This window comes from Notothenia rossii (assembly GCF_949606895.1).
Source record: "Notothenia rossii genome assembly, chromosome: 2".
NCBI classification, from domain to species: domain Eukaryota; kingdom Metazoa; phylum Chordata; class Actinopteri; order Perciformes; family Nototheniidae; genus Notothenia; species Notothenia rossii.
Genome location: NC_136904.1, coordinates 73,896,662 through 73,921,788, shown reverse-complemented (window position 1 = coordinate 73,921,788; position 25,127 = coordinate 73,896,662). Strand labels below are relative to the sequence as shown.

General features: G+C 40.2%; 2 protein-coding genes across 2 annotated transcripts in view; both read right to left on the bottom strand.

The window, feature by feature from the left end:
* Positions 1–18,345, bottom strand: part of dars1 (aspartyl-tRNA synthetase 1) — a 34,754-nt gene extending 16,409 nt beyond the window's left edge. Inside the window, exons 1-8 of the mRNA XM_079663403.1 lie at positions 18,188–18,345; positions 15,134–15,233; positions 12,789–12,818; positions 12,359–12,416; positions 10,406–10,498; positions 8,488–8,590; positions 2,167–2,269; positions 1,005–1,085 (exon numbers count right to left, since the gene is read on the bottom strand). Of these exons, the coding sequence (XP_079519529.1) occupies positions 1,005–1,085; positions 2,167–2,269; positions 8,488–8,590; positions 10,406–10,498; positions 12,359–12,416; positions 12,789–12,818; positions 15,134–15,233; positions 18,188–18,210 (591 nt within the window). The 5' untranslated portion in view covers positions 18,211–18,345. The remainder of the gene's footprint in view (positions 1–1,004; positions 1,086–2,166; positions 2,270–8,487; positions 8,591–10,405; positions 10,499–12,358; positions 12,417–12,788; positions 12,819–15,133; positions 15,234–18,187) is intronic.
* A 3,734-nt stretch (positions 18,346–22,079) lies between these two features.
* Positions 22,080–24,254, bottom strand: LOC307028927 (C-X-C chemokine receptor type 4-like). The gene is made up of 2 exons (XM_079664335.1): positions 24,174–24,254; positions 22,080–23,646 (listed from the first exon to the last, which is right to left on the bottom strand). Exons 1-2 carry the CDS (start codon positions 24,183–24,185, stop codon positions 22,531–22,533), a joined length of 1,128 nt encoding a protein of 375 aa, XP_079520461.1. The 5' UTR covers positions 24,186–24,254; the 3' UTR covers positions 22,080–22,530.
* Between the last annotated feature and the right edge of the window lie 873 nt (positions 24,255–25,127).

Here is a 25,127-nt window from a genome sequence, read left to right as displayed (position 1 = left end):
CAACATGTAGTTCACGTAGTTCTCCATGTCCACTTGTTGCTGATGGTTGTGTTAGAGGAGCTGTATATTTTGCACTAACATCTGCTACTGCTACTGACAGCAGCTACTGACCATGCTACAGCAGTGAGCAGCAGAGGTTGGGAGAGGCGGGGCTATGGCTTCATCGTTATCAGGAAATTATCGTATAGGACGTACACACGGAGCCGTTTGCCCCCCCAGAGCGTTTCGTCCGTAGATCTATCCACCTTGGGACCGGTTATCGTTTTAGGAGTCCGTGGTTCCGTGGTTCCGGTACGGCCTCGTGTGAACGAACGGGCTATACGAAAGACAAAAGTAGCGGATACAACCCGTTTCGTTCCCGTGTAAACAGCACTTGAGACTGAGCTGTGTCAATGGCATAACCGTTTCACCTTGAGTATGTCCACTTACTATTCCTTTTAAAGTCTCTTGAATTGTGGATGGTTGCAATTTCTCTTTACATATTGGATCATTAAGAGAGCATTAATCACCTTCCCTAATGTCTAACAGTCAGTGGGAAATGCAGTGCGTTGATTGAGAAGAACACAGGCTTGGGTGCACACTAATACTTCACATAGCAGGCACAGATTAGGAAATATCATTGGAGTGTCAGGAGTGAGAATTTGCGGTACAGCATTTTTTAATACTTATAACACTTAGGATTATTACACAGCATATTTTGAGCAATAATCTAGTTTTCATCATTTATGTCTTTATTTATACTTTTACCAGATGTTTTACTTTTTTTTTTATGGTAACATAAAAAAAAACACATTGTAGTACAATACACATATTTATAATCCAGTTCATATAAATATTTTCTTCTTTTTTTGCAAATGTTTACTTTAACTTCCAGTGTTTAAATTTGTTCTTTGATTCATTTATATTATTTATACTGTAAAATAAAAGAACTGTGAAAACTTAAAGTATAGATATTGTGATTCAGGTTTGTATGCCCTCTCATCCAGCCCTACATCTGTCCTCACCTCTTCCCCCTCTCCATCAGGCCTGACGGCGTCCTCCAGCTGCAGGGGGAGACGAGCCTCCGACTGGCTGATGACAAAAATCTGAGTCGGGGAAGAATAAAAAAACATTAAGATTCAGAGGGTGTCAAACCACCAACGTTTCGATCATATGTTCTGGCAGTGGAAAGTACCTGGAGTTCACATACAGTAAACGTATAACAGTAAAAGTGTCATGAGAGCTTCATCTGTTAAAACCTCATCTATGTGTTACTGACAAGGTGTTAAAACTAGTGGGTTTCCTGCTAACTGTCAGGTGCAGCCTGTGGATAAAAACTCGTGTTGCATTTAACTGCATTACAATGGAGTGTGTCCCCTATATTTTGTCTCCAATCACTAACATATGAAGTATTACATACTGTTAAAACCTCATCTAGGGAGTTTCCGAGCTGCCAAATAAAATACAAAGTTGGTGGATAAAAAAAGAAGAAATGTAATACAATTCACCAAGCAATACTGTTCATGTTACAAATGTATGTTATCCTCTCTTTTTATAGTTTGTGGTGTGGCATTTGATAGAATTAAAGAGGACAAATGTTCAAAAAAGGTCTTTATTTGTCTCATACTGTTTGTGTCTGAAACTAGAGCTCTGGTTGGTTCGCTGGCCAACTGTGTTGTGATTGGTCAACAGCTTAGAGAAGTCTTGGCCCTTAGCATATTATATAAATGTGTTGGAGCGCTAGCCAATAGAAGCACCTATGTCACCTATGTCATTATGTAAGGGAATGGAGTCCAATGGAGGCATATCAGGCGGGGGGACTAGAGGGAACTTTGTGATTTCACCCTACTTTAATTACAACTAGTAAGGTATACTAATTAAACATAAACCCACATGTGATGCTTTGTCAACTGTATTGAGTGAGGAGCGTGGTGTGCTTGTGCGTGTGCCTGTGTGTGTGTGTGTGTGTGTGCCTGTGTGTGTGTGTGCCTATGTGTGCCTATGTGTGCCTATGTGTGCCTATGTGTGCCTATGTGTGCCTATGTGTGTGTGTGTGTGTGTGTGTGTGTGTGTGTGTGTGTGTGTGTGTGTGTGTGTGTGTGTGTGTGTGTGTGTGTGTGTGTGTGTGTGTGTGTGTGTGTGTGTGTGTGTGTGTGTGTGTGTGTGTTGCAGTGTAAGTATGCCCACCCTCTCGATGTGCAGCTCCACGTCCTGCTGGGTACAGCTCTCGATCTTCTGCTCCACTTTCCTTACCGACGCCTCCACGTCTACGATGCTCTCCTTGGTGATGCTGGTGGAGACAGTTGGGAGGGGGGGGGGGGGGTTCGTGTAAACAACAGATAGCACTTAGAAGACAAACTCATCTTTGTGGGTGGCTAACTGCCTGAGAACAATATTTCCATTAAAGTGTGACTGATGATTCATGTTTCATGGTGTAATGTGCAGGGGGTGGCGAGGGTTATGGTTGAGTGAGTCTGACTTGGGTGGTAAGGTGGGAGGGGGGGGTAGTGAGACGATAACCAAAATCACCACAGATTCAATACAAAAAAATCAACAATGCAGGGAAAGTGAAAGTTGAGATACCACAAGCTTGCGGCTTTCAAATAAAACTGCTTGCCTCCTTCTTTGCAACACAAACGCGTGTCTCCTTACGTTAAGCTCAACTAACCGTTGCAGGGTAGAAAACATTTCCACATATCTGTCTTTAGAGAGATTTGGCAATCTGTTATGGAATAGCTCCAGAAGTTACACCTCAATTTTAAAAACGTCGATATAAACTCTCCAGCCTTAAAATGATTCATGTCAGCATTATATATTTTCCCTCCAAAAAGGGACAGTTTTATTTTAGAAAGTCTATTCATCCTGTGAAACACACTGTGATTTTGAGAAGTAAAAAGGCCCTACTGCTTATCAAAAAGAGGGGGTTTCACTATTAAACCAGCATCACAAAAATGATAAGGATACATTACATTCAGTGGTAGAATTGTACTTAAGTACAATTTAGAGGTAGTTATAAATATGTATCCCCTCTGTGTAAAGAGATTCTGAAAGTTTCAGGAAAAAAGATTCTCTCTCTTCTTGTCCTGATCCATTTATATAAAAACCTGTCGACGGCCAGACATCTATCGATGGCCGAAATCGGCCCTGAGTGTCCGGGCCTTAAAGTAACAGACAGAGAATCAGCACTTTTGAAACAGGGCTGAAACAGAGGGGTTTATGGGATGCTATAATGCACGATCTGTTTGGTATTTTGAGCCAAAGACTTCAGAGCCATGTTTTGTCTGAGACCTATAATATATTGATGAAAAAGAGTATAATAAGAGACCTTTAACTTAAAGATCCAAATATTTCTCCACAGAGGTTTAAAGTAACGTGCAGTGTCACATAGTTCCCCTTACTAATTGTTTACCAGTCAAGAAAGACAAGTAAATGCACAGGCGAGGTGGAGGGGGATTGCTGAGCTTTGAGAAAAGGGTTGTAGCTTACATCCTTTCACAGCTCCTGGAAAGCACCTAGCTAAACAAGAAAAGCAGTTTGATGTTGCCCCTGAGGTGAAGAATTGCACCATTATACAGAGTATAAAACAAACTACAGCATGTGAAGGGAGCCCATTCCTAATTTCGTCACATCGTCCTACACAGGTTTGTCAATGAAACCCAGAGCATCATCAGAGATAAGAGGAACAATACTGACTGTCATGCCGTGCGACGAGGCCAGATGGGAGACCTGCTGTAATCCTTCACTCCTCCTCATTAAAAAGCAGTAATGAGGGACTGAACACTGGGGTACTGCTGTCCCTTCAGCCCCACCACAGCTGCCGACATATTCCTTCCCCCCTGGTAGGAGATCAGTTGGATAAATAAATCCCCACATTAATAACCCTTGCTGCACGGCCGTGAGGCTGGCGGCGGCGGCACATTCGGAAACAGACTGATTGTCTCAGGAGGTGACAATATCACACAGAGAAGTGAAACAAGAGAAAAGAGGGATAGAGATTGCCTTCATTCTGAATAATGTCCCAGGAAGGCAACACACTTACTGTGAAGGACACATATGGCCATTACTTCAGCTAATAATGCATCACTAAATAAAACAAGAGGCCAGCAGAGCTCACTTTCCGTTTGAAAAGGTGAAAGACCCTCAAACAAGTACCATTACTATTACTACTACTATTATTATTATTATTATTATTATTATTATTATTATTATTATTATTATAATATATTTATTTGTTGTTCCTTTCTTCTCTTTTCTTTTCTCTTCTCTATTATCTGTAAAGCGTCTTTGAGCACCTGTAAAAGCGCTAACAAATTAAATCTATTATTATTATTATTATTACCCTCACTTGAACTCATTATCCTGCAAGACTTCTGACCGCTGTGCTGCTGATGACTACAAAGACACACAAATAATAAAACAAACGGGAGAAACCGACAGGCCTTTTGCACTAAGGTTAAGGGGATAAGAGGCAATGCTATTGTGTCTTCTAGGTGCACTTTCTAAACAAAGGGAGCAGCAGCTATGAAATGTCACACACCTCCATTATGTTGGAGAGAAGCCATTGACCGAAAGACATCTCTAAATATCCACAAGGAAAGGCCAATCCAAAACGTCTACATACCAGTGGAGGAAGATGAGAACATGTTTGTTTTTTAAATATGGATGAATCTTCTTTTGTAAAACTTCTTACATTTTAAGCGCTTTGAGCACCAGGAAAAGCGCTTTATAAATGTAATGTATTATTATTTTATTTTGGTGGAGGGCTGCTAACCTGATCCCACACACGACAGAGGATGCTATGATTCTTTCAAATTAGGGCTTTAAATAACAATTATTTGTATTGTTTTCAAGACGAAGCAATTCATTGTTTAGTCTATAAAATGTCAGAAACTAGTGTCAAAGGTTCATCCCTGTTATTCAAATGCCAATGAGATGTTTTGACGTGTCGACAAGCACAAAGATATTCAGTTTATTATGAAATACATCTGAGGAACTCTACGCTTGAGATGCTTAAAACAGCAATCTCTGAAATCATTATTGCAGATTAATGGTTTGTCAAAATAGTTGCAGATTCTTTTCTGTCCATTGACAGATCAATAAGTCAACTTATTGTCGTTGCTCTTTTTCAAACACGTGTCATTCAAATTAAATATTATTTAAGAAGCTTTGATTGAATCCGGTAAGTCAAGGTAGTATCAAATCTACGAAGACCCTCAGACAGGTTTATTATTCCAGTTTCAGCTCATATCCCTTCTCCCCCCCACCCCGTCGCTCTTCAAGGTACTTGAGCAGAGTAAAGGTTGCAGAGCCTGAAGATCACTTAATTAAATTGTGTGAGTGAGAGGAGGATGACTTGGACATACAATCTGTGAGAGGAGACTTCCGGAGCAATGTCATCAGTGCTCTTGTGATTATGAGAGGATTTACTTGTAATCCAGGGTCTTACTCGGCTTGTCAGACAGGGGCCACAAAGCCACAGGAACTGATAGTGCCAACTGTTTTTAACCATTGACATATAAAAAGCACATGACATTTAAACGCTCTGAAACTCTGGGTCATTATTTTCCTTGTAGCATAACTTCACTATTTTGTTTTCAGATGTTGTTTTGGCGACCATGTCATCACTCTCACTTGCTCTGTTTTGTGGCAATGTGTTGCATTAAAAATCCAACTGCCCAACCACAACTTTGCAGAACCACATTGAGAAACCGTGCAATTTAAATAAAATCATCCTACAGTTTCAAGGATCTATTGAAATGTCTGTTCGATGTCCTTAACACAATATCATGTGAAATACAGAAAACACTTCTACAATATTAAACAACATCTAGCTTAAAATGTGGTCCTTTTTTCTGCCTGGGCTTAGTGTGGGGGGGAACTGAAACTGAATTGTAAAAATGTCTGGGAGCAGTCAGCTGAGCGGCAGGGGAACCACGGTGTGGTCAGGGGATTCTGACGCTTCTTACAAAGTGGGGTCAGCGTGTTCAGGCAGAGGTCAAAGCTGGGGTCTGAGCGCCGGTGACCTCGCCCTTATTAGAAACACGTCCCGGTGTTTGGCTTTATTTTCTTGTAAACCGCTACAAACTGTCGAAGGGTTCCTGGGTTCTCATTTACAAAAACACGAGTATAATGAATGTGGTAAAATGGTAATTTATGCACATTTTCCTCAGACATTTAGCAGCTCAGACTTGTTTACTAAGACTCAGGCAGGTGCGTACACACACTTCAACATTAATCACTTACCTGTATCATTCTTTCATACTTTTGATGAATCTGGCTGTACTGAATGTTTCTAAAACTACTACAGTGATATTATACATTGTGTTGTCGATGCTATCTAATAACCCAGTATTCTGTAATAGGGATTGTTTTTCCCAAAAGATCAGCAGAGAAGAGTCCCTCGTGGCTATGAGGTCACTGTCTAGAACAAAGGGAAGTCTCACATGTCCTAACGATGTTTGCTTAGTCAGTAATATGCAGTTAGAAGTCAATCTAAACTGTTTTTTTCGCAAGTTTTGTAAGATTCTGTAGGAGGATGAAACTGCAGACACTTCAATATTCAGTATAAATGGCAGCTTTTGGCGAGACTCTAAGGCAGGGGTAGGGAACCTCCGGCCTCCGGGCCGTATACGGCCCGCGAGACCATTTGGTACGGCCCTCGAAGTAATTTATAAACACACGCAAAAAAGAAAGAAATTGAAGAAATATAGACCGCAAAAAAAGAAAAAAAAAGCGAGTGCCTGTTTTTCCTGGCCAAGATTAGGGTCCTTGAACACAACACGAGCCTAACGTGTCTGACAGGGGTGCAGTTTTGACATAGAGCGCCAGAACGCCGCTCCGGCACTTGAGAAATTGCAGTACCCATAAGGAGCCGTACACATGCCGCAGTTTTTGCGTGGCTGCGTCTTTAGTTGAAAGCCCAGTGGCGATCTGTTCATCTGTCATACTGATCATACAGTCAATAACTTTGTTGTTATTAGCATCTGGTTAGCTAGCTATGCTAACGAATATAAGAAGCTTTTTCTCCAACCAGTGAGGTAAAGGCACATCTTTATCATCATCTTTATTTATTTTATCTTTATTTATCTGTTGTTATTTTGTTTTACTTGCTTGTAAGCGCTTTGAGCACCAGGAAAAGCGCTTTATAAATGTAATGTATTATTATTATTATTATTATTGATAAGATCATTATAGTTATAAAAAAATAAGACAATAAAGTAAACAGGTATAAAATACTGTATGACAGTAAAACAAAGTTGTTATTAATAAAGAAGAATACAGTTTGAAAGGAGAGTGATTTGTAAAATATCCATAAAGAAAAATAAAATCTGCTTATAGTTCTGTTTCATATGGATGTTGAGAGATGTATCCATAGATCTTTTAATGTTGCTCTCAAAGTGCACCAGATTGATGCTTTTAACTTCAACATTTAAAAACAAATCTTCCCGGGGAGCATGCCCCCCGGACCCCCCTAGAGGGTGTGAGGTACCCTCCCACTTAAATCACGTCCATATGGATAGGAAACTAAATACATTTGCACATATCTTGTGTCCATATCTTTCTGTTTAGGTGATCATGCCACACCGTGCACGTGCATGCATGCGCGAGTCATGGTACGATATCTGGATTAAGAGGTTGCTTTTTCTTTGCAAAGCATGAAAGAAAGACCAAATGAATGGGCTGTGATTTTAATATTTTTAAGCAGAGGTCAATCATTTGTACGGCCCTCGGACGATGTTGAAAAAAATTGAAATGGCCCTCGAGAGGAAAAAGGTTCCCCACCCCTGTTCTAAGGCTATGATAGCTGTTTGTTAATGCAAGGCTCCTTTTTTTTTTTAAACACAGCTGCAATCTCTGCAATGTGTTTGTAAATAAAACGACCATGCCTTTCCCAACTTCTTCATTATCCAATGTCTTAACTGCCATTATGGTGTGGCAAACTGCAGTAGCAGGTGTTGCCCTTTGCCTAATTAAGCAATACCTGCCATTTCAGAAATACATGTTAATTATGATCTTTAACAAGGACAAATAGCAATGGAAGACAGATACTGATGAAAGCAATATGTGTTTTAGCACATACCATGAATGATGTTATATTTGAAGCCTTGTGAACATCACATTTCAGTCTGAAGTGGCACTAAGTCAGCCGTCCCCCTTTTGTGCTTTTAATAAAGTGCATATCCGATGATAGTCAGGTTCATTTACAGTCTAACGGTAATAGGCTACAATTTGGCTGCGAACTTGAATAATGATGCTTGGCTCTTAAGTATTTCCTCCTCCTCTGATCCGAGCTGTTGTATTTGCCATCTCGACAGGAACCGCTCCATTAAAAAGAGCTGTAACCTGCCATGTTAACAGCCAGCTTTTGTTGTGGAGTGAAAAATGATTGATTCCCCCACCCTCCACCCTCAGAATGTGTGAAAATGGATCGGTGGGACGATTAGGGCCCAGGGTTTTCCCACCATTGTTTGCGCCCTCTCTGACAGGAAGAGCGGTCTCGGTACTCACTTTGCGGCAAACTTGACCATCTGCTTGCTGGCACGATCTCCCACTGCGACCAGCGCCTGCACGTTGAACTGCTGCTGACGCAGGACCAAGAAGCATTGCTTGCCTGAAAACAAAACAACAACAAATGCAGGGATGTTAAGATCTCTATTATGCATGATTGACATGCTTGTCATAATAAAAGCTTAGGAAATCTCTCTGAAGCAATGTGCTTTTGTTCAGTCAGAAGTCTACGTGTGACTCCAGCTGGAAGGACATTCCTTGTCTACAGGTAAAGTGTCAAACGTTTGTGAGCGCAGGATTCTCTTTGAAGAGCACTGTGTGGAGAAAGGGTGATTGCTACCTTCCTAGCAAACACACACCTAGGAAGAGTGTAAACAAGTTAGCCAACAAAAACTCTGGGCAGTAGACAGTCAGACCACCCAGGTACTTTGATGTTTGTTGCCTGTGAGAAGGGGGTGGGTGGTGGGGATAATAGCAAAGCCAAGATCCCACCAACAGATGCACCTCATCCCAGACCAAATCAGGATGTTATTCTGCTCACGCGGACATCCTTACAGCGAGCCAGGAGAATAAAGACATGAAGGAGGGGAAGTGACTCTTGACTCTGGAAGTTATCTTGAGAGGAAATGGGCCAAAAGATAATCATTCAGACTTGGGTTTATTTGGAATCACAAGTTCACAGCAGAAAAAAAAATAAAAAGCTTGGCGTTGATATAGAGATCCAATAACCTGGCAAGGCTCAAGAGGTTCATTGTATTCAAATAGAGACACTTCATAGCTGCCAGTAGCTGGTGCCTGACAAATGGAGGTTATGTCAGCTTCCAGTTGGCAGTGACATGCAAAGTCTGACTATGATTGGTTCAGCTTGTCAAACTCTGCTTAACATGGAAGGAATGCTCTGCGAGTGTCTGCACAATCCCACAGAGGAATATATAGGAGAAGATGGGGGGGGAAGTCTTATACAGTTTGGTATCACGCTTTGTAATAAACACTGACTGGTTATGTTGTGGTTTTTGAACCTCACTGTTATTCAACCTGAGGAGATCGATATCAGTATGGCAGCTGTGAATAGTCAGTGTAATAAATAGTCATTTTTCTTCTCCTCTCTTTCTCATGTAGCACATTTTTATATATTGTTAGGGAACTATTAAAAACTGGGGTTTCTTTTGGAGTTGCACTGACTAAAATAATGATAATAAATAATAATGTTTCATATGTTTCATGTCATCATATTGTAATTGCCATCTGTAACCGACATTTTTCAACTTTAATCTGTTAATCTTTGTTTACATTTTATTCAATGCTGCTTATTTTAAATTAGATTTTCTTTTTTGATCGAATTTACAATGTTGAGATAAATCGACTAATCTGCCAAATAGTCAATAGAGTCATCAATTTATTTTTGGTTTATTTGATAGGGACAGTGCATTTTAACTTTTAACGAACATCAGTGTAAAATTCAAAATGTAAAAGTGCCGACGTAAGCAAAAATGCAAATGTACACCCACACTTCCTAAGCCGTTTACCAACAGTACAAGTCACAATACAAAAGTAATAATAAAAAATAATAAAGTAGAAAGGAAAATAAAAATATTACCCACAGTCCTAGTTTGCCTCGCTATTAGTTCTAAAAGCAGAATGTTGGGCTCTCCCTTACTACAGTATGTAATCGTTAGAAAATGGGAAATCTAAAAGCAAGTCAAAGTCAACAGGTTTTGTGGTTTGTTCTTGAAGAGAAGGCAGTGAAGAGTAGAGCTTGCCCAAGGGCAGAAGCTTTAGCTATTTTGCCTTTGTACACCGAGGATTATCACAGGGGTCATCTAATCTTGGCTGTTTGTGTCTTCTGCACAAAGATAGTATCTCAAAGCTGAAAAAAAGATGAACAAAGATGTGGTGGAGGGTGGGGGGGGGGTCTCACCTTTGGCTCTGCTGGTGTGGACTCGGGCACGCAGCCAAATCAGCTGGTCAGCTTTCTCAGGAGAAAGGTCTTCGACCCGCACCAACACCCTGTCTGTCTCACACACACACACACACACACACACACACAAATAATGTATTACTTCAAAGCACGTTTTCTGGCTCCATTTCCCCACACCTGAGTAAAAAAACTAACATTCCCCTGCACACTCCCAAAGGCAGAAAGAAATGTGAATAAGCATGCTTGTGCGTGTGCAGACGAACACACAATAAAATGCTCAAATTACCGTGGTGCCTAATAAATAAGACACACTAGTAGGGCTGTTGAAAAGCTGTCCAACTCAGCCTTTCTCTGTGGGCTTTATGACAAATTGACTCTGGTTTCACCTGTGTCACTCAGAGGCATGCTTTCTCCTTATTATCAGCGAGGAGAAGCAGCAGACACTGAGGCAGCACTGGAGAAAACAGAGCCGCCCTTTTGGCTGAGAACTCCACGTCAACCCACATGAAAGCCCTCACCCCCCGTCCTCTAACCCCCCTCCCCTCCCAATGGTTTGGATCGGCATGCAGGTGAGGGAGGCCCCAGTTTGTTTGCTGCCACTGGAGCTGAAAGAGCATCCAGACAGATGGACGGCCTCTTTGATCCCAGAGCTATCTCACACTATTAGTTACTGCAATTATCGCCGCTGCAATCGCGTTGAGAGGAGACACCAGAAGCCTTTTCCACAGTGTTTATCAGTTGTAATGGTGTTATCTGTAACTTTCTGACAGCCAGACCAAGGTACAGTTATCCGAGAGGTTGTGGATCAGGAAAACATCCTGTATCAAAACATTTAATTTGAGAGTTGCCGCACATTATCCATTTCAGGATGCCTTGTTATCATGTCGTAAGATGTCAAGGTGAAATATGTAATTTAACCATGTGTAACCTTTGCTTACAACACAGGGCTGATTCATGTGTGCATTGTCCATGTGCATTTAACCCAAGAAGGAAGGAGAATCTTGGATCGTTACCCTTCTTTAGGATTTATTTATTTTATAACATTAACAAGACCCTATTTATTTATTATTCCTTTGTTTACTTCCGCGACATCACTATGTAATACTTGCACTTCTATTGGATAGCACTCCAACAAATTGTACGTGATAGGCTAAGGGGCAGGACATATTTAAGCGTTTGACCAATCACAACTGAGCCGGCCAGCTAACCAATCAGAGCAGACTGGGCTCTGGTTTCAGACAGAGGGTGAAAAGAGGTGCTGCAGCACAGGCAGTATGAGAAATAAAGACCTTTTTGAACATTAAAGCATGGAAAGATGTCACAGTAGAGGCACAACATAAAAATATGAACCTGAAAGGAGAATAACAGGGACCCTTTTACCCAAACTAAAAAATAGAGTACATTGTGAAGTGAATCTCTACAGTGGTAAGGCATAGTCAAATGCATTAAAATAACAAGACGGCACCTTCCAAAACTCTGAATATTTAAGAGACTTCGGGTAAGTTTCAGATGATTGACAAGAAACTAAGAACGATGCAGCACACAGATAAGAGGGAAAACACTCAACACTGATACCTGGAAATAAGAGAAAGAATACATTTTGGTTCAAACCAAGCGAAGTCTTGTTGAAACAGATTCTGTGAATTTGTGACAATGGAGGAATACATTTGACTGAAATGCACATCACTATGCTGACTTTGACACATGTTTGGAGAAGAAAGCGACATGTGGCACATAATACTACAAATATCTAAAAGATAGTTAGTAGTTTAAGTTGAAATTAAACTTGCAGTCACATCCAGACCAAGCAAAAGCTCATCCCATTATTACTGAAGAACAGAAGGATATATCATCAATCTTCATGATCTAGCTACTATTTGCATGTGTTTTCAGCAATGAGAGGCATTTCCGTTGCTTGTTATGTTTGCTCAAGGAAATAACGTTCCCACTAACCCAGTTTTTGTTGGGACTGGACCATCGGCGGCACACCATATCTGTCCTTGGCGAAGTCCTGAAAGAAGAAGAGCATGCCATCAGAGATCAGCCACTTGATCAAACGTCTAAAGAAAACATCACACCACTTTATGCGTATGCACCTCTAACTCCATTGTTCTCAAAAGCAACTCTACCACTTTGATTTCATACGCGTCAGTGTGTCTACTACATCGGAGATAACACCCTTCCAGAGCAGATAATCAGGCTTATCACGGTGTTAAGAGAGAAAATTGTCTAACAGAAAATGGAGACACTGACTTCAGTGTGTGAGCATTTGCATACAAACTGTTGCAAAGGTGTGAAAGCAAAAGGCAGAATCTCATTCAGAGAGGAAGGCAGGGAATAGGTCTTAGAGGATGAGTACTGTGTTCTGTAGGGGGATACTTACATCTTCCTCTGAGCCCTGCTGGTCGGCAGCCTGAAACACAAAAGAGGGCACAGGGATTTGAAGGGCATTGCAAATAGCCAGGCAACAGGACTATCCATTGAACATTTTCAAAAACAATGGAGCAACTTAGAACGTTTTGCTACAGCAGTCATGTAAATTGTGTTTTATATCTTGTGCTATCAGGGATTCGAATAAAATTACTAAATCACAGCTCGAGCCTCAGATCCCTGGAATACACGGCTCTTTTTCACATTGCTCTAACAAATCATAGACAATGAGTAATGGCAGGAGGAGATATGACTTTGTAATAGAAACAGTGTAAGTGGACAGATTCTTTATCTCCGCACCGACTTCAGGCAAATGAGTCCCAGAGTGCGATGAGCTCGAGTCTTGGCAAAGTTACAATTCCATTTCCTATGCAAATTGATATTGGTGTATGGAAATGACTGGTGGCAGTAGAGCAAATTGGAATCGCCCATCCTTGATATGATAATCCAGTCGCATGATGGATGATATTGCAGCTTATGATCAGCGGGATATAGACCTGCTACGGCCACGTGCGACAGACCCTCACCGGAGACACTGAAATATCAAGTGTCAGCGCAAAAACAACACAACGGTAAATAAAAAAAGCTAACACTCCCTCCACGAACATTCAACTCAGCTCTCAGGTGCCCCCCCCCCCAGGAAATGCTTACTGTGCCACACTGATGTGGGCAGCAATAGCCAGAATATTGGTGACACCTGCTACTTCAATAAAACTTGCTGACTGGGTGAATTCAGATGGAACACAGGATACGTTAAGTCATGACACATGAAAGTGCAGGATGTGTAATTATTTTGTAATCAGCCCGTCTCAAGCTAGACTACATTTTTTGTAAATAGGGATACAGGTTTCCTTTTTTAATAGATAGATTTTTCTTTGAAAAATTATTTAGGGATGTACTGACACCGATCAGGATATTAACGTTATTGGGCAATTGGACCACCGTTACCAGTCCACATTAAATAATGACCTAATGTGAGATGATTATGATACTTGGACTTTTGCCATTACTGTGAAGCTAAAGGGAAATGTCAATTGAAATGTAGGATTTGAAGAGAGTCCACTTTAAATCGTTGCACATGTACACACATTGAAATGTGGACTCTGCAGTTACCCCTTCCTGGTTATATTATATAACCTCTAGGTCACAAGTCCCAAATTTGTTAAGAGTTGGCTTATGTTCTCAACAATTCCTTTTTCTTAACTTTAGTCTGGGAGTTGTATGGAAACAGTGAATTTAATGATTAATGAAGAACATAATACATTTGTTACCATGTTGAATAAAGCTCAGGAGAGATGCTCAATGTAAGGACTGGCATTACGTGGTATTAACATCATTGCATTTAAGATAAACACAATGTAATTTTAGCAGTTCATTTTCTGTTAGTAAGGGAAGAAACAGATCAAAACCTGTATTCTAATTATAATGTATTAGTTGAAGGAAGCCTCATACTAACTTTCCAAAAGAATGATCCCATTAGGTTCTTGTAGCTTGGTAGTGTTACAAAGATTATTACTCCACATCAGAAGATACGCTATGTTTAGGAATTGGTGTCAGTGTACGGACTTAAAATTCAGATGGCTGTATCTCCAAAGTTTAAAAAAGCTCATAAATAAAGCTCAAAAACCGGTGTCATTTGAGGTAATGGAATGCAGACACATGCACAGCGGCCTCTGATGTGTGTGAAATACAAACTAAATTGGCACTCCACGTATTTTGGCAAAGGCAACTAATTCACAAGCTTTGTTGGATTCCAGAGAAACAAAGAACTCAGTTTGAAACCCTGTTGGCAGTATTCCTGTTCAGTCCATTAGAGACGGGTTCATGAAGTACCCTATAAAGTCTTTACTGTATGAAAACCAAAAGGTCCTGTGCAAAGATGATCTCTTTCACTCACTTTGACCTTTCTAAATGGGTCAACATTTCCCACCAGGAGACACTGTAAGCCAAGTGAGTGTTGTGGGCGTTTTGGTTTGCTAATCCAACATGCTTCCAGAATACTTTCTTAGGGTCAAGAGCGTTGCAGTAAGTGTGATCCTCACGGTTTAAAATGTTTAGTATCTTTCTCCACTTGTAGTTATAGAGCTGCTTATATGTTGTGCCCTCAATGTAGAAAAAACAGCGCTTTGTTTATGTGGACATAAACACGGCCAACATGACAGGAATACTCAAACAATGGATACTGTGCCCCCCCCTGCGGCTAACTGACCCTCCTGGACCCACAATGCCCTGCAGACCCGCACGTCACAGCCTTACCAGCTGTAATGGAGGAGGCGGATGTTAAAAAACAACACTGACCAGCTTGGCCTGCTTCTCAGCCTTCTTCGCAGCTTTCTCTGCTTCCTTCTGCTGTTTCTTCAGGCCTTTCTTTGACTGAGCCTGCTCCTCCTCCATCGCCCTGCAACAGGAAGAGGTACACAACATAAACATTTAAGTCAACTTCCACCATCTATTGCTCTCGCATCCCTTGAGGAAGTTATTGACTGCCTGGGAAAAAAAATGCATTCTTAGCCATCGTGGCTTCCAGCTTCTAAGTCTGGGCTACCTTTAATCCCATTGTTATTTCAGACAAAACCGCTGTAGAGTGCGTGAGCGCAGAGGCGAGAGGCTTGGAGAGCGGAGATGTCAGAAAGTATGATTAGCTAGATAAACACTGCCGCTTTAAGAAGACATTAGTCTCAGCAGCACTTTCTAATCCATTATAGCATTTGTGAAGAATACAGATGATCTGATTATGATAACATTAAGTCTTATCTAAACGTAGAGGTGTCTTTATTTGCTAAATGTCAATGCCACACTCAAAGCTCAACACAATGTCAGTGCTGATAAGCATGTGACATTTGCCTATAACGTCAAGTTTGCTTGGTAGCAGCCACAAGAAAGTAAACTAAATACACGGCACTCTTTCAATGTAACAATTGGGTCACAATATAGGATGAGTGTAATGTATGAATGAAGATCATTTAAAATGGAGATAGACTTTAGACATCTAACAGGCAAGAGGGAACCACACTAGAGCACAATATAAAGGGAACCGAGATTTAATAGGGTAACATTTCAACGTCAAATGTACGTTAAAGGGTATTGAGCATGCTTCCCTTGACCGTGACGTCACGTTAAATGTCGGTCTCTGTGTATCTTGTCCTTGTTGATGTTGCAAATGGAGCTGCTGTGATGCAAGAAAAATGTAAAAGTTGATCTCTCAATAAAGTATCATACAACTTCACATTTTTTATTTGTTTCTTATAATGTTTACTTTTAGGTTTGAAAATGAAAACGAAATTAAAGGTGATTTATGATGGCCTTTATCGATGCAACATCAGGGCATTCTCTGTAGTTTACTGAGGAAGTGATAAACCACTGTTTTAGGTCAAACAACAGAAGGTTGTAAAAGAAAAAGCTGCAATAAACCAGGTACTCCTGTAACAGACTTTGTTAACATTTCCATTACTTCAAATCTTCACATGTGATAAGAGTGTGTGTTAAGGTTGCAGGTGGATGAGTTAGTGCCGTTTGGTTTTCCCCACTGACCAGGTGTCTAGACCTGAAGGAAGCCCACGAGCAAAATGGGAACTGCTCGCATTTCGTCACAGGAAATAACAAGGACCAAAGGCCAACTATACATAGCAATAAAACCTAAACAAGAAACACCAATCCCAACAGATGATGAGCTGGTCCTACGAGGGAGGACTTTAGACCAGGTGTTGTACTTCCTTTACACAACGTTTAGGATTAGACAATACCTGACAGGGTTTCCCGGTTAGACTTTGCACATTTGAAATTGGTTGCGGCTTTTAAAACGATGTGAAGATATTTTGTCTGATTCAAATATTTTATGATTTCTCATGAAATTGAATCGGACAAGTTCAAATATGAGAAGTTGCTGCACTGCAAAAAGGCCCCATCTTTCTCAGTAAAGCGTAAAACAAATAACTATAATGTATGATATTTTGTGTGTTTTATAATTGTTCACAACCGTGTTTAAAGAGCATTTGTTCTGTATGTATTGAATGCAACAAACAATCAAAACTATAAATAAGAGTAGCCTAATAAGAGAACCTCAGGCCGGTATTTATATCTTCCACCAACTAGTTGGATTTGTTAAACTGGATTCACAATTATCTTTCCCTCAGGCAATGAAGTGAGACTGGCTGTCTGGGACAGGCCACAAACTACTACAATCTGCTCTCAAATCAATACAAAAACAAACCAGTCTGCACGGCTCATTTAGTTCAGACTCACACCCTAACCCACAATTATTGTTTGTTGCATGGTTACACATAAACAGCCAATCCAAATTTGGCGAATTATGACATTCAACTGTCAGATGTCATCATCAGGTGTATTCATAAAACACAATTAATTAATGAAGCAGTTGCACATACAAAGAAAACCCTGTTGTGAGTCATTGTGTAAGACTTAGTCATCTGAAGTACACAACATTACGATTGATAGTTTAAAATAAAAATGCAAAACAATGCAGACGTCCTACAATCCAAACATTTGTGACACAGACGTTTTCAAATGTTGTTGACAGGATGTGAATCAATTAATCAAAGCAACGGATTGTGATTTGAATTATTGTGTAAAAGTGTTCCCCATATTTAAACCCCTCCCCATAATAACTGTGGTGCACAAAATACTAAAAACCTCTTATTTTTAATGCAATGAGATTAAGATTGAGGTAACACACAGGTTACTAATGTAGTATTTACTGCAGGGTTCTTATATTGATTTGCATTGCATCATACAGGTTTTTGTTTTTTTCCTGTCACTTAGTTTCTTCAACAACCTAATATGACACATTCCTTCATTTCTAATACACAGACTTTTCAACTGAGGGGGTCGTGGCCCATGACCAGAGGCACAACTGACAGCAGGCGAGTGTGCATGAACAGGACCAAACAGGTGGGGATTTAAAACTACTTTTAAAAAACAAAAACAATCAAATATTGTTTTGCATGTTGTAAACGAGGTTGCAAACACAAAGTCTCACATTTCCTTGATTGCAACCAAGTTATTATTCACCAGACACTAGCCACGTACATACATATATGCACATAGTTTATTTAGCAAGGCTACCATAAACTGAGCGATTATTTAATATAAGTGGTGTTTAAATGAGACTGCACATACGTTAGCTATCATATGAGCTATATTTGTGTTTCGCTATATATTTCTGCTAAACGTCATGCCTCATGATGTATTTACTTGAACTGTCAGATGATGCAATCTGCAGTCTGTTTTAGTAATGCTAGCTAGCTGCTAGCCGTTCTACTGTTAGTATACGCTAGTATAAGAGTTTCTGTGAGACGCTATTTATGACACGAACACATTTCACAGCGTTCTTACCCCTGGACTTCGTCTTTAGTCATGTTGAGCTATATTCGTGGAGAATGAGGACGAAATGTTTAACGGCTGTCAGTCAGAAAGAAGCACCACATCAGCTGTTCAAAGCATGGACGTGCAAAGGAAGGAAGGACTTGTTTTGATGTAGCACCAAATACCGGAGACTCCGTCTAGAAACGACTCACTGAATCATAGTTCCGGCCACCCTATTTTTTCAGTCCTGCACATGGGTTATACAAAATAAGGGAACGGAAAAGTGTTTGTTTGGTTTTTAAATTGTTTCAAACTACTTCCATGATCACTGATTAAAGAATTACTGTAATAAAAATAGCAAGAAAGAATTGTGTTTTTTTTTGTTTTGATGTATGCCAATTATATCTGAAGTCCTTGCTTCTCTTTGTTTTTTTCTCAGATTGGCCTAGTGATTAAAACGTTTTTATTTATTTATAAATATCTCTTTATCATTTCATATAAATCCCCTTTCTTTTCTTTGATAATGCCGTTATTGTATTATAGCATCATGTGTGTATTCTCTGCTAGATGTTGCATCTTTTTAATGTGTGTTAGAAAAGGGCTGCTACGATATTTGATACAATTATGCCCATTACTTTGAAGGCATAAGCAATTTGTTCAAAAATAAAGTGTGCTTGCTAAGACATAATATTTGTATGAGAAACCAGACATAGCTTTTGGGAAGGTTGAATATTATGTGTAGGCTACATATTGTTTGTGCATAGAAATGTAAAACTTTATAAACTATGATAAACGGTCTAAGTGTGCATGCAAACCATGGAAGTTAATAAAGTGGTACATTATCATGTGGGTTTTCTATTTCATATAAAGACACACATAACTAAATCAATAGGAAGGGATATTGCTACACAACCAGCTTGTCAAAAATGATATGCTGCGGTCTTCATTATTTTTGATTAGAAGGTTCCACCATGTGTGGTCATCTAGTAGTTATTATATATCCACATGTCACAAACACCACTATGTGTGGTCATCTAGTAGTTATTATATATCCACATGCACCCCTAAAAAGTGTCACTGCATGAAATGAGTTTCACGCCTTTGGTCGAGCTCTCTGAGTGCATCCAGGTATGCAGTGACCTTTGAAGGAATAACTGACCGCAGTGAGTGATGGTGGGTTGAATACAGTGGGGGGTCATCAAAGCTTTTCTCAGGCTGTTGGCCACAGGAGCTCCTGATGCAGGAAACAGCTTTCCTGCTGCTCACTTTCCAACCAAAACAATGCAACCATTAGAGGAGCAGGTCGCTGTCCACAGGAACCTGTGGTATTAGTGTTCCTTTCATCCTTGTTTGCAATAGCCCATTTAAATGTATATCTGCATTTACTGTCACTGTTAATTGTATACATCTCAACAGCAAAACCTACATCAACACGTCCTGAACAATGGTCTCAAGTCGCGGTTTGAAACTGGCCCACTGGTAATGAATCACCAATAGAAAGTATTTCCTGTCCATTTCAACAGCTTTGCCCTTTAACCCACAAAGCAAACAAGACACTCTTCCCTACTTCAACATACACATATGAGTTTGTTTTTACTTATATATAAGATGTCAGAGAGGTTGGATTTTGCACAGGAAGTTTATATTGAGGCTTAGTAACAGATGAAAACATTATTATGTCACAAAAACCAATTCCATCTAAAATAAACACTTCTTCAAGTTGATGTATAGATTTATAGTATGGATGTTTATGTGTGTTTTGTTGAGCAGTAAGCCTTTTCTCACCACACAAAGAGAGCGAAAGCTTTAATAATGAATGAAAAAGCACCTTCTTGTCCCTGAGGGTTTATTCCCAAAGGGGCCCTGAGTACTGTTTGTGCACTCAAGTGGACCCTTTGGATATTTGGGATAAAAGCTTTATGTTTTGTCTTGGTGATAATGGTTAAGTATTCCGAAAATGGTATGCAATATAGCAATAGGAACCAAAAAAATCGATCCATAAAACAGATGACTTAAAAACAAGATATCATTCTCAGGAACAGTAATAAAAGCATATCCATTTTACTGTTTTTTTTTTAACCATGTTCTTCTTTTGGGCTTTTCCTGTTTTTCCAGCCTCTATTTTAAGGCAGTTATGCCTGTCATCACTTTTGTTTTTATTGAGGTTTGCGACAGTTCGTGATAATGCAACATTTTAACAATTTGTCTACATTAATGATAGCTAAGCTCACTGTTATTTGGTTAAATAGTTTCCTAATATATTATCAGTTTACTGGGAAACTAACCATGCACATCAGGTAACATTTCTGTACAGTAGATGATCTGATCCTGAAGCTTTCCTGATGCGGTGAAGAACTAGGACCCCATTTACACGGGAACGCAAACGAACGAAATTCGATTTCAAAAAAGTCTTCTGTTCACACAGATACGGCTCAATAAACTTGTCCCTTCCCACGAGACCGTTCGACCCGCTGGATACGCTGTAGTACATATGACGGGCCTGTAAGTGGTGCTGTACTTCCGCCACAAAATACACCAAAAGCAGCGAAGAAGACCCCTGAGCGTGGTTGCCATGGTTGCCTGGTTGCCCTTCTGCTTATTCTCTGCGGAGGATTTGTCCACTTGTTGCAGATGGTTGTGGTAGAGGAGCTGTAGATTTGGGTGAGCAGCAGAGGTGGGCTGAGGCGGGGCTATGGCTTCATCGTTATCAGGAAAATTATCGTATAGGACGTACACACGGAGCCGTTTGGCCCCCCAGAGCGTTCCCTACCCAGATCTATCCTTGGAACCCATTATCGTTTTAGGGGTCCGTTTCCGAGGTTCCGATACGTCCTCGTGTGAACGAACGGGCTATACGAAAGATAAAAGTAGCGGATACAACCGTTGTCGTTCCCGTGTAAACAGTACCTAAGCAGCAGCATCTGAGCACTTGATGTGTTAATCTGCTCTGTCTCTGCAGAGACTGAGTCATTGCGACTCTCATGCTAATTCTGAATGATCTGGGAACATTTCCAACTGAAAACAGCACCTATTGTTTTATGCCCGTTTCCCTCTGAGAGACCAGAGCCACAAATACCCTTTAACCTTGTGGCCCGATGGGGGCAATTCACACCTTTTTTACATGTAAAGAAATGGAAATGTCACTCCATTGGAGTCTTGAATGGATGCCGGCATTACATTGTACAACAGCCATTTGACGACTTAATTCTCCTTGACATCTTTTGTTTTCAGCTTCCTTTGCTCTGAAACTTGAACATCACCGCGTCACCAGTTCACCAAGATTACATCTCTTGTTCATATTTAAGAAAGTAGAGCACACAGAAAGATACATGTCAGCATGTGTGCTCAAAAGTTGTTATTTTTATGCCTCATCTTGACATCTTTGTAATTTTGGCAGATTTATTGCGTATGATATATTGCATTAGTGCTCAACAAAGACTGTGTGTCTGCCTATTTGCATATTAAGAATATAGTCCTGAATACTATTATTTTGTGCTTTGTTAACTTGGAAATAGCTAAGACGACCCACTGACCTGCTCTTTTAAAATGAGTAAGCATAACACTTGTATACAAGCTTAATAAAAAGGAGTATATCTTAAGTATATCTTGCCAAATGAAGAGAAAATTAGTCAAAGGAGAACTTAACATGCTATTTACTCTGTTAAGGAGCCATATGGGTGCTAATTATAACCAAGAATTCTGAGCTTTTGTGTCATGGCTGCTTAAGATGTAAAAGTGCACAGATGTTCCTACAATTACAGGGATTGCCTGCTCAGTCCTCCTCCTGCTTTCTAGCCAGATCAGGTGGAGACATTTGTGTTAAGAGACCCACCCTCCCCGCCCCCCAACACACACCCCATCCCCCACCCCTGCCTTGAGGGAAAGAGGAGTTGGTTTGAGGTGAAAAGGCAAACAACAGTCATAATGAAGCAGTGGATTTTTTATTTTTTACATCAAAAAGCAGCATGCAATTTATTTTTTTATGACAAAACTTCCAGTGTGAATGATAGGAATAAATAATAGCTTTCAGAAAAGTACACAACTTAAGCGCGATCACACAAATGCTACAAACTATATACAGGTTTCCAAGAGCAGCTACCATCCATGAAAAAAGAGAAGGGCCTGAGCTTTGATACAGCAGCACAGGTTGTAAATATGGAAACGGGGACACAGTCTTCTCTGAGGAACATAAAGGTTGCACAAATGCAAAAAAAAAAAAAAAACACAAGACACAATTGCAATAAAAAAGGCAATAAAAAAAGTATAAAAAAACAACTATTTTTTTTACAATTGTACAAAATGTAGTAAGTTCTTTCAAATCAAAGCTTAGTTTTTCTCTCCCTCCTGAGAGTTTCAAGTCACAGAGTTTTTTGTTAACTTGACAAAACGCTTGAGGACTCCGACTCAGTGGATATTGAGGAAATTGGCCCTCTCTTTTTGGTCATGAGTGTCACCTTTTGACTGGATCTGCTACCGGCTGTCAGTGCACTCTTGGCTGATTTCTTGAACTTTACTCCCAGGAAAGCATAGAGGATGGGGTTTAAGCAGCAGTGAAAGTAAGCCAGCGCCTCTGTGATAGAAATCCACTTATCCACAGCTTGTTGCAGCACACATGAGAAAGTCCCCACGTTCAGCATCATCAGGTTGTCCAGGAAGATACCAACACAGTAGGGCAGCCAGCAGGTGAAAAAACAAAGGATGAGGATGACCGTGGTCTTCAGCGCTTTCTTCTTCAGCGCCTGGCCCTTGGTGCCTTGCGACAGCTTGGCGATGATGATGCAGTAGCAGATGAGGATGACCAGCCCGGGCAGAACAAAGCCCACCAGGATGTGCTGAAATCGGAAAACAACTGTCCATATGAGGCTGGAATCCTGCGGGTAGAAGCGCTGGCAGATGATCCTGGAGTCTGCAGTCTCTATGCTATCGTTGAAAAAGTGGATGTCGGACGACCGTGTTTGAACCCTGGCAAACACAAGGTCAGGTAAAGTAAGCACAGCAGCAGGCAGCCACACTCCCACATAGATCACTCTGCTCGCAAGAAGCTTCCTTGTGGCTTGACTGTTGGTGGCCCGCACAACTGCCAAGTATCTGTCCAGGCTGATGAAGGCCAAGATCAACACGCTGCTGTACAGGTTCACCGTGTAGATCATGTGCACTGACACACAGAGGAAACCGCCAAAGTACCAGGAGCTGGCTGCATCCACGGCCCAAAAGGGCAGCGTGAGGACGAACAGGAGGTCAGCCACGGAGAGATGGAGCCGGTACTTGTCCGTCATCGTTTTGACCTTTTTCTGGTAGCCCATGACAACTACCACTAATCCATTGCCAATGACTCCCAGGACGAATATAATTCCGTAAACAGTCGGCAGGAAGATCTTGCTGAAGTTGCTGCTGAGCGCTCGGCCACATGGCTCATCTCCAATCTCAAAGTCTCCAGACTCTGAAAAGTTGTCAGTACTGTTCTCCAAAAACTGATAGGTCACATCCATCTGAAAGAAAAAGGAATTGTAAAGTTAGAAAACAGTTGAGATACATTTAGTTGTTAACAATAAATGTATCTTTTAAAGTTGAAAAGTATATTTATATAAATATTTATATATATTTATATAAAATGCATTTTCTTGATTTTAGAAATTAATACAACAAGTACTTAAAGTATATAATATCACTGTTAACAATGGTGAAAATGATAAATATTCACATTATTTTCCCACTAAACACCATCTAGCAAAAATGGTTGAACATATTTATTTTTTCTGCTACTTCTCTAAAGTTGTGTAAAAAGTTAGAATTTAACTTATTTATTTTAGTTATTTTACCAATAAAAGTGTTTATTTTAAAGGTCAAAACAATAAAATTAGTAGGCCTATTACTAGTTAATTACACCTCTGCTTACACGGGTGCTAAATTATCCAATATATTTAGATTTACCTTTTTTCCTAAAACAGCTTCAAGTCAAAACCGACCAAACTGCCATGTCTTAATTTAAAAAGTAAAAACAAATGAAGAAACTCACGTCTTGTTCCATGTTTACCAGTCGTTGAAAAGAGACGTTTGAACCAGTGTGTGTTTGTGTGTGTGCAGCAGGGCTATTCGTTGTCTGTCTTAATGCAAACCAATATATAGGCTTGCCGTCGGTGCGCTGCCCCCCCCCCTCCCCCTCCCCCTCCCCCGGAGGCGGGGCTTAGGGACGCACGAGTCTCCAAAAGAGGTTCCACTATAAAACCAACTACAGTGGGCGTCACTTTGTGAAAGTTTTACCCTAACAACCGTGTCCAATATTTTGTCACCTTCGAAAAAGACGTTGAACCAAAAAAAGAGAGGTTTGTGTGGGCACTGTGACAATTATGTAATGTCATAAGGCTTAACTTATTCTTGAATTTATTTCTGGTGACTTTTGCACTCTGTAAAAACTAAGACTTCCTTTTTTTTTTTGCAATATGAAGTATGAATTTACAACCAAGCAAACCAAACCTTAACTATGAAACATTTTGAGAACCTGATATACAAACATGTAATTGAATCAACGCCTTCATTACAGAGACACCATAAAGGAAAAAGACATCACTATCACATGCACTTCAAAAAGTAAGCACAGTAACATATCATAAGACATAGATTTCACATCAGTCAGTGATAATATGATTATTATCCTATTATTAAGTGCACCTACCCAGAATATATTACAATGTTGTTGGAATGTAACAAATATCATATTCTCAAGTACTGTAAAGTACAATATTGAAATGTAATAAGTAATTCGTAGTAATAGTTCGTAAAAACGAACTATTTAATATTTGGTACTTTTACTCAAGTTGAACATTAGAGTATTGCTTCCTTCTCTGCTGTAATGTCACCACAGCAGATGAATGTGCTGTAGAGTTCAACAAGGACACAATTTTCAGCCATCCGTCAAGTAGAGTTGTTGGAAAAATTAGAGAAATTTTAGGATTACACCTGCTTTGCTGGT